The sequence below is a fragment of the Fukomys damarensis genome, unplaced genomic scaffold (assembly GCF_012274545.1).
Source record: "Fukomys damarensis isolate Sample0158 unplaced genomic scaffold, DMR_v1.0_HiC HiC_scaffold_10, whole genome shotgun sequence".
NCBI lineage: Eukaryota > Metazoa > Chordata > Mammalia > Rodentia > Bathyergidae > Fukomys > Fukomys damarensis.
This window is the reverse complement of record NW_022900922.1, coordinates 40,266,186-40,275,206: the sequence shown is the minus strand read 5'-3', so window position 1 is coordinate 40,275,206 and position 9,021 is coordinate 40,266,186. Positions and strand designations below refer to the sequence as shown.

Below are 9,021 nucleotides of genomic sequence, written 5' to 3'. Positions count from 1 at the left end.
CTCTAGTGGGTATTATATCAAGAGAATGAAAAGAATCATACTACATTGATATATGTTCACCTGTACTTATAGCATCACAGTTTGTAATAACTTTATAAAACCATGAGATCCCAAATATTTATGCTTTGTGCTTCCCATACTACTGAAAATTTGTTCATAAAGTCTTTTATTATGCCTATATCTCCAAGCATTCTACCTAAATTATCTTCCAGCATGTTTAGTGTTTCTGTTTTAATATTTATATATTTAATCCACTTGAATTTTAGTTTAGTGCATGGTGAAATATATGGGTCTAGTTTTAATCCTTGACAAATTGAAATCCATTTATTCCAACACCATTTATTAAAGAAGCTATCTTTTCTCCGGGGAGGATGGTTGCCTCCTTTGTAGAAGATAAGGTGACTAAACATGTGAGGACTTGTTTCTGCATCTTCTAATCTGTTCCACTGCTCTTCAGGTCTGTTTCTTTGCCAGTAAAATGCTGCTTTTTTGTTTTGTTTTGTTTTTTTAATCACAGTGGCTTTGTACTACAGTTTCAACTTGGGGATTGTGATACCCTCTGCATTATTTCTGAGGCCAAGAAATGCTTTTGCTATTCTAGGTCTCTTCTACATACCAGTCAATTTTGATATTGTTTTCTCCAATTATGTGAAATATACTGTTGAAATTTCCATTGAGATTGCAATGAACTGGTGTAGCAATTTTGGAAGTATGGTCATTTTCACTATATCGATTCTTTCTACCAAGGAACAAGGGGTTTCCTTCCACTTTCTTACATCCTCTTCATTCTCTTTTTTCAAAGTGTTTTAGTTCTCAATGTAGAGGTCTTTTATTTCCTTTGTTAGATTGATTCCTGCATATTTAATTTTTTGAATTCTTTCATGAAAGGGACTGTTTCTCTAATTGCACTCTCAGTAAATCTGTTATTTCTGCACAAGATGGTTATTGATATTTGAGTGTTTACCTATTATCAATCTACATTACTGAATCTGTAAATTAAATCTAGAAATCTTGTGGAGTTTTTTGGGTCTACTATGCAGAAGATCTATGGGACAAAATGAAATCAGTTCTATGAGGGAAAGGTATATCACCGAATGCCCACACTTATAAACAACCTAAGGCTGCATCTAAAGCTTTCAGAAAAAGAAGAGCAAGACAAACCAAATGCTTATCTAAGGGAGGATCTTATAAAGATCAGAGCAGAAATCAATGCAATGGAGACTAAGAGAAAAATACAAAAAAATTAACGAATCAGACTTGATTATTCAAAACAATAAATATAATCAATGAACCCAGAGCCAACCTTATCAAGAACAAAAAATGAAAGAAAAGGCTCAAATTCATGCCTTTGCAGTGTAGATGAGGAAGAAGTGTGCACAGGAAACCAGAGATGGGGGGTGGTTGGGTTCAGTACATGGAGATGCCACGAGGTTCTGGACCTCACCTGTCTGCTAGTGGAGAGAAGGCCTGAGTGGGGGAGGGGCTTGCCTAGTTTACATATATTAAAGGCATTAAAACAGGATTAAGGGGAGGAAAGCATGGTAAAAGAAGTCCAAGAAGGAAAGAAATACACTCCACAGAGTGCAGGGCTGGCAAGGCAAAATAATGACCTTCAATTCTCATGTGCGTAGTGCTAGTTTCTTTCCTCAGCAGCTATAGAAACTCAACTCAAAAGGACAAAGAATACTCCTAATACAAACAAAATTTCAGGAAAGAATGAAAACAGAAACAAAGTAGAAGGCAAAAGCAAAAATTAGATATTTGCATACTTTATACATGTTTTAGTTTTTGCATAGTTCTTCTACAGTTTTTATTTGTATTGTGTTCCACCTATTTTTCCAAACCTCTACTTTCAAAATATGTATTAAGATGATCAGTGTCCATTGTTTACAAATCCCTGGGTAACACTTGAGCTGATGTAAATCCTCTCAGATCAGCTCTCTGCCTCCTGAGGAGAGCTGGCCCTGGGGGATCCATCACCTTTGGATCCACACAGCCAATCTGAGTGACACTCATCCAGCATTCTTTGTCCAAGCTCAATAAGTGGAACACTGAAAATGCATGGGGAGGTGTCATCACTCACTTACCTGATGGAGAACATATGAGGCTTATGCTGTAATTTGTTTTTGCCAGAGATTCTGTTACATTACATTTGAAAAAGGAAAGGATGGTGTCCCTGCGCTCAGGTGTATGCTTGACAATGTGTTCAACTTTCTTATTTATGATCTGTCACACTAAGCAGATGAGCTTGAAGGGCAACATGATTGAAGACTGTGTCAAGGACTCTAAAGTCAGTTCATGTTTGTGTCCTAACAATATTTAGATGGATTAGTAAATGCATACTATTTGGTGCATGGCAGTTACAGGAGTCCTTGTGTCATCTGTGAAAATGTTGTGAGAGGTAGACCATAGAATGTGGCTGCCTTCTAAAGAGTTCTGGAAATACATTCTTTTTATAGCATGAGCATAGTGATTAATCATAATCTAAAACTTTTATTTTGTTATATATTTCTTAGTTTTCTCATAAATAAAAAGAAACTGACAAGATGACTGACAAGTTATTCGCAATACAAAAACATCAGTTTTTATTAAGAAGAGACACCTAACCTTTATACATAAGTATTCCTTAAGAAGATATGGGTCCACATTATCATTTAAAGGATGAATCATTACAAGACATTTCAGAAAGAGGAGTGAATATGGGACTAGCAGGTGCCTTTGTTGTCAGTTTTGCACTTCAAAATTGAGATAAGAAATTTAATCCTTTTTGCATCACGGGAAAAGCAGAGGAGTGTGTTATAAACAGTAAACAGGTGAGTTTGTTCATCAGATGATTTCAAGGATTCCATGTCTGACCACAAAGCAAACTCCACTTCGCCTGGGACGTCAATATCAAGCTAGACATCAAAAATACAATCCCTGTTAGTAAAGTTAGTAATATTTGTGTATCCATTCTTAAAATTGTTAAGTTGAGATTTGGAAATGAATGAAAATTTAAAACTTTAGTGAAAGCATACATTTTTACATATCCTGACAAGAATATCATAAAGTTATCTGTCAGCTAAAAGCTAGAAGCAGAACACAGGACCAGATTTTCTGACATACAGGTGATCCTGGGGGATTTATGGTCCTAGAAGTGTAGACAAGGGAAGAAGCAGAAAGTTACTACTTGTGTATAGACGTAGATTTGAGCAAGGAAACATATTGTATAGAGGCTCACTTCCATTCGGGTGCTTAAGAAACTTTGACATTTCCTCCTGAGGTTCCATTTGTATTCCATTTCTACTGATAGCCAAGCTTTTATTTTTTGTGGCTTTGAGCTGAATGTATTTGAAATAATGTGTCAGCAATGATAATGTACAGATTCTGAGTTCTGCATTTAGTTCATTTCGGTGCTGACAATGAAGTCAAGAGTAACACAGAATTTCACATGCATCACTTCACCCCAAAAAGTATCTTCCAACTACATGGGAAAGGGGGGCCTCCTTTTGAGTTGCATGGAGTGGGAACAGTTTGGAGAAGCATGCATAAGAGGGAGGGTGCAGCAAGCCCATGGTGAGGGCTGTGCTGTGGGTGGGGGAAACTGGGCTTCAGGAAAGTGCTGCACACAGCAGAAAAGAGCTGTGGGCCCTGTGCCCTCCAAGGGCATCTGCAAGCTGGGAGACCTTCAGATCCCAGAGACCCAATCTCACTGCCTCTGAAGGCATCAGCTAATTTCCAGAGCGATGAGATACAAGACTGGGGTAATTGTAGACCCTAATCTGCCAAGCTTTCTCCCAGATAGTAAATATGTTTTATTGAAAATTGAAGCATGTGACCTTATAGTTTATCTGGGTTTCTCTTTTTTCTTTAAGGCTTGAACCTAAGGACAACATTTCATACAAAAATGCTAATATATGCACCATGTTATGGAAGCTGGGAAAAAAGTACAAAAAACAATGAATTTTAGAACAAATTAGTGAATTCAAGAAGTATGCTCACCATAATAAAGAAAATAACATGCAATTAGGTGTTCCTTTCTTATGTTCCTTAGAATGAAAAGAATAAAGAAGGAACAAATAGAAAGAAAACTTCTGTACATAGGGAGGGGTGGACAGGTGTAAGGGAAGGAAGGGGAATATAAAAAAAAACAAGAACTAAGATATATCATCATCTAAGGATACAAAATCCAAATGATGAATATGTTCATAATGAAATTGTAAAATGTACCAACAAACATAAACTCTTTATTTTTATTTTTTGGAGTCAGGCTTTTTCGATAAAAGTACCCAATATGACTGGTAGTTAGGGAGGGAAAAGAAATATACAATTGCATCTATTATCACTTCTAAAATCATACATCTAAATAATACATTTTATTTTGAGAACATTAGAAATGTACTTCTGTGTTGTCTCACTAAAATGGGAATGTTTTAAATGAATGGAGATAAACAGTGAAAATATCAATTAAATCTAGGTATGACAAATGATTTCTGAAACTAGATTATATGACATATTCATTTAGAAACAGCAAGGACACTGAAACTTATAATGAATTTCCATGAACTGTAAAATAAGGAACACTCCAGTATAGAACCAGCTCTTCCTTGTCAGTGCTCCAACCTCTGGTGCTTGAGGGAGATCACTCGTGATATGGCTTCCTCAGCCTACTCTGGCTAGGGTGCAGGGAAGCCCTCCCTATATGATCCAGATGTTTTTCTCTTTCCCTTCCCACTCATCCTCTGATGTGAGAATAAAGAAATCCCTGTTGGTAGTTCCGAGATACTCTGAAGCAAACATTTCCAGTGAAGATGTTCTGCTAGAATTTTCCTTCCTGAAAAATGTTTAAGCATAGACCCCATAAAGGGACAGCCCTTGGGGACACTGCAAGGAAAAGAGACCTTGTTGGGACTGCAAAAAATTGTTTACATTAGAACCCACTGTGGTTGGCAAAGGCTATCAAAATTCTCGGCATTAAATTGGAACATTTAGGCTCAGTGTTGTCCATGCAAGTGAAGACTTCCAACATGTTTCAGATCACAGGTACAAATTCAATGAAAAAAGCAAGGAAACATCAAAAGGCTGCTCACCGTGCTAGCTATTTGAACCATGATTTCTTTCAGTTGTTCATATTTGAAAGAAATACCCCTATATTTGATTGAGAAAAAAGCACCCAATTTTGGCAGGCGATGTGCTTCCTGGGCAATGTGCTTCAGGGGTTCCTTCCAGGAGTTCAGCAAGAGGATTACGGCATTGAGAAGGTCTTTGTGCTATGCAGTCAGTATAGAAAAATCACAGTAAATTAAATTAAACACAGCTGGGTTAGTTTATGAGATTTTTGCTAAGAGAGTTGGTGGTAACATATGACTTTTTTTTGTATTTAAATTTTTCTGTAGATGGTAGAAGATTGAAGAACACAATTAAAAATTTGGCTTACACTCTGCTTCAGTAACGCTAACAAAATTTGATTATTAAAATAATTCCTTTTTTGTAATGAATACAATTCAATGTTTTTTTCCCTCTGAAATTCTCTCCATTTATTTACAATAATGTTAAAGCCACATTTCTGTGGGGGATTCAGAAGAGACAGGTTATAACCTTAAATATTAGGGCCTAGACAAATGATTAAAACTGAATGTGGAGAGTATGTTATTATCAGAACAGCGACCAGAATTGCATCTCTGAGAAAGGAGACACAGAATAGCACAGGATAAGCCCAGCAGGAGGACTTTCTTTTGAGGCAAAGGAGGAGGCAGCAGGTGAGTGCAGAGTGAGGAACTTGCCATCACAGAAGCAAAAGCAGGAGAAGAATGAGGAGAGTGTTGGGAGTCCAGGAGAAAAGGTGCAGATAGGAAAGGGGTCACTAATGTAAACACCACAAATGCAGGAGTCTCAGTAACTGTGATTAATAAGGATGAATCTGCACATCTTCCATGTGTACCTGACTATTCAATTCAGCTCCAATTCAAGGACCATACTATATTCAACACTAGTTACACAGCAAACAAACAAAAAGAAAGCAATATGATCTGCCCGGTCAGTTTTGTGTTCTGGTACAATCAACATTTACCCTTGCATTTTGAATATAGTTCACCTACTGTGAAGAGCACTGTTTCTTTGAAGGCTTGCTCTTCTCCCCTTTTCCCTGCAGGTGTGACTGCTGCTATAAAGAGCCTTGTAGCACCTGGAGCATGGCAGAGCCAGTTGCTGGCTCAGCTGTTCTGGTGGAGCAGGGCTAGAGACTAACCTGCATCCACCTGGCCATCTCCCTTTCAGATGGAGTGAGGATATCATCTGTATGGCACCTTTGTATAGCTGGCAAGAAGTAGTCTGAGCCCAGAGAATACACACTTTCCTGAAAATGATGAAGAGATAAAATTTCATTACTATGGATTAGCAAGGTGAAAACACGAATCCATTAATAAAATGTGAATATATGTGGTGAATGTGCAATTTTTTTAAAAGGTGAGATCTGAATAAATATTGCAACTAAGCAATTAAGAAAGTAACCACTGAGCCTGGTAGCTGTGTCATCTTCCTAAGTTCAACTCATTTTCTGATGTCTCCACCTTTCTACTTCATTGCTGCACCTTTGTCCTCTCACCCTTGCTAGAGGTCACACTTTGAAATGCAAAACAAAAAGTTATAAAAACTGCAAATCTGTAAGTACTGTAGTTCTCACTTTCTCTAGTGTCTCAGTTCAACCCATCCTGCTTATGCATCTGTAGCTACCTACCTAACCTCTTTTTAATCTGGTCCAAAGTGATATTCGTTCTTTAAATAGAGATTAATAATTGTGTTTTTCAATTATTTTTTAGTCCATAAACCTGAATATTCCCAAGTTTTCATAAATTCTAACTTTTTTTTTAATGTGGCACAGAATAAAATGGAACAAAATACCAGGGGAAATTTTAAATAATACATAGAAATAATAATCGAAGAGAAATACAGTCAGTAGCATTAAGCCAAAGATGTGAAGGTTTAAAGGCATTGACAGGATGATTTGGAAGGCACCACATGGCCATTTGAAATGGGCAATGAATGAAACAAGCATGAATAAAAAGCACTGTTTGAACATATGCATGTAACACAAATGCTGGGCCACATTTTCTATGGAAGTCTTTGGTTGTTCTCAACCCTAATCTGCTGTCTGAAACAGGAGAGAGAAGAATATTCCAAGTACCTATGGAAGGAGTGAACTTCAGTGCTCTTCTAATGTAGTCTTTTTCTTCTAATTATACACTCCACACTGGAAATCTTTGAACAAATAACTCAAGCTTTTGGTGATTTCTAAAGGCTATTAATTTGGGACTTAATTCCTCTGAGAGGATTTCCATTTATTTAATTCTACTCAGTCCACCCAAAGCACTGCAAAGTGGTTCTCACTTCTCAGATATCTGCCTTGCACTCAGTGAAGGATGCCCATGGACAGTCCCCTCTGTGCAAGAGCGAGAAATAGTGCTCTTCTTCAGTCTTGCTTAAAAGCAATGTCAGATAATTAAAATCATAAAATTATGTGCAATAATATCAAATTTTTAAAAAAATCATTACTTCTTTTACAATCTATGATTTCATAAGACATACTCTTCCTCCTTTTTCTAAAATTAATGGCTGGTGATTTTTAAAGTCATATTAATACATATGATTAGATATTTTCCTGCTGAGTTACTCAATTTCATATTATAATGTAGATCAATCATGGGTGGAATTTCTCTATATGGAAAGACAGAAAAAGTGAGATACTTACAAATCTCAGGAGCTGTTCTAAAGCCTGGAAGTACATGGATGAAGATGCATAGGCTGCAATATCATTCAGGTCTTGGACAATCACCTGACAGCCAGCTCCCCTGACACAGGTGGGACGAGATGCCACAGTGTGGAACAGGACCTGGCCTGACACCAGCAGCAGGAGAAGGGGCCCTGCTTAAACAAAACCACAGTTAGGATGATCTATATGGTGAGTTCATCACAAGCCTGACTGCCCAGGGAAGCCTTGTCTATGGCCTCTGCCTCCAAGACATGGATTACTGCTCAACAGACTCAGATTATAAAAATACAATACCCTCATATACCTGCCCGTGGGTGAGTTGCATATACACAGTCTGAGAGGCAGATGACTCCTGCATTTTCATTTCACTCCCACAACTACATCTGTGACACGGAAACACGAGGAAATTAAATTAAATCTGATTTAAGATTTTTTGTATTTTTTTCATTGAGTTTATTGGTACCTTTTAGGTATACAGTACAGATACATTCATTGATAGGAAAATGGATGCACATTAAGTCCATAGCCTTAAGTGAAATAAAGAAGACACACATGCAAATGCCAAGAAGTTTCTCTGGTGTGAAAAACTAAAAGTGTAAACAAGATCCAAGGGGAGAATGACAATGTGCAAGAGGCAGAAAATGGCTAAAGGTGATTTAAGATTTTTATAGCAGTATTATAAAATATTTTATTATCTTTGGGATGTCTGAAGCAGATCAACACTAAGATTCTAGAAGAGATCATAATTTTTAAAGTCATAAGCAGATATAAGCATCTTAAGCAGTTACATGAGAACATCACATTGAACTGTATATTTCCTCTTCAACATCACAGTGTATCTGAAGGTTTCATCTTTGTGCTTCATAAGAAGAAACACAGGGCTGCTTGCTTGATGACACTGGGTATGAGGTGAGTCCTGGACAAAAGTGGTGCCATGGCTTGGATCTCCTAACTCACCTTAATACCATGCAACTGCTTCCAACTTTGACAGTCATATTAGACATTCTTCCAGATTTGAGCTTTATTGTATTCCTTGCAGACCAACTGGGGCTGCATAACACTCATCATATGTCTCGAAACATAAGGTTTAGAACAGTTACATTATTTTTTCCTGAGTCCTATTCTTGGCAGGCAGAGGAGGCAGAACACCCATGCTATGGACCTTTCACTTCAATCACCTCCTCCCATCCTTCAGAGGACCATGGTAGTCATTATCCCCACAGCAGGCTGTGAAAAGTCAACCCCACAGCTGGCTTGTTTACAGAAGTGAATCT

At 37.5% G+C, this 9,021-nt stretch overlaps 1 protein-coding gene across 1 annotated transcript; it reads right to left on the bottom strand.

The window, feature by feature from the left end:
- Positions 1 to 2,705: 2,705 nt before the first annotated feature.
- LOC104870646 (prolactin-like) lies at positions 2,706 to 8,751 on the bottom strand. Its single transcript, XM_010636327.1, has 6 exons — positions 8,705 to 8,751; positions 8,042 to 8,130; positions 7,727 to 7,899; positions 6,227 to 6,334; positions 5,070 to 5,249; positions 2,706 to 2,897 (listed from the first exon to the last, which is right to left on the bottom strand). The coding sequence occupies exons 1-6, from the start codon at positions 8,749 to 8,751 to the stop codon at positions 2,706 to 2,708; spliced, it is 789 nt and encodes a 262-aa protein (XP_010634629.1).
- Between the last annotated feature and the right edge of the window lie 270 nt (positions 8,752 to 9,021).

Coding starts and splice junctions, on each gene's coding strand:
- LOC104870646 (XM_010636327.1), bottom strand. CDS start 8,751: ATGTCTAATATGACTGTCAAAGTTGGAAGCAGTTGCATGGTATTAAG. Junction 8,131..8,704: donor AGCAGTTGCATGGTATTAAG/GTGAGTTAGGAG, acceptor TCCGTGTCACAG/ATGTAGTTGTGGGAGTGAAA. Junction 6,335..7,726: donor TAGAACAGCTCCTGAGATTT/GTAAGTATCTCA, acceptor CATCATTTTCAG/GAAAGTGTGTATTCTCTGGG.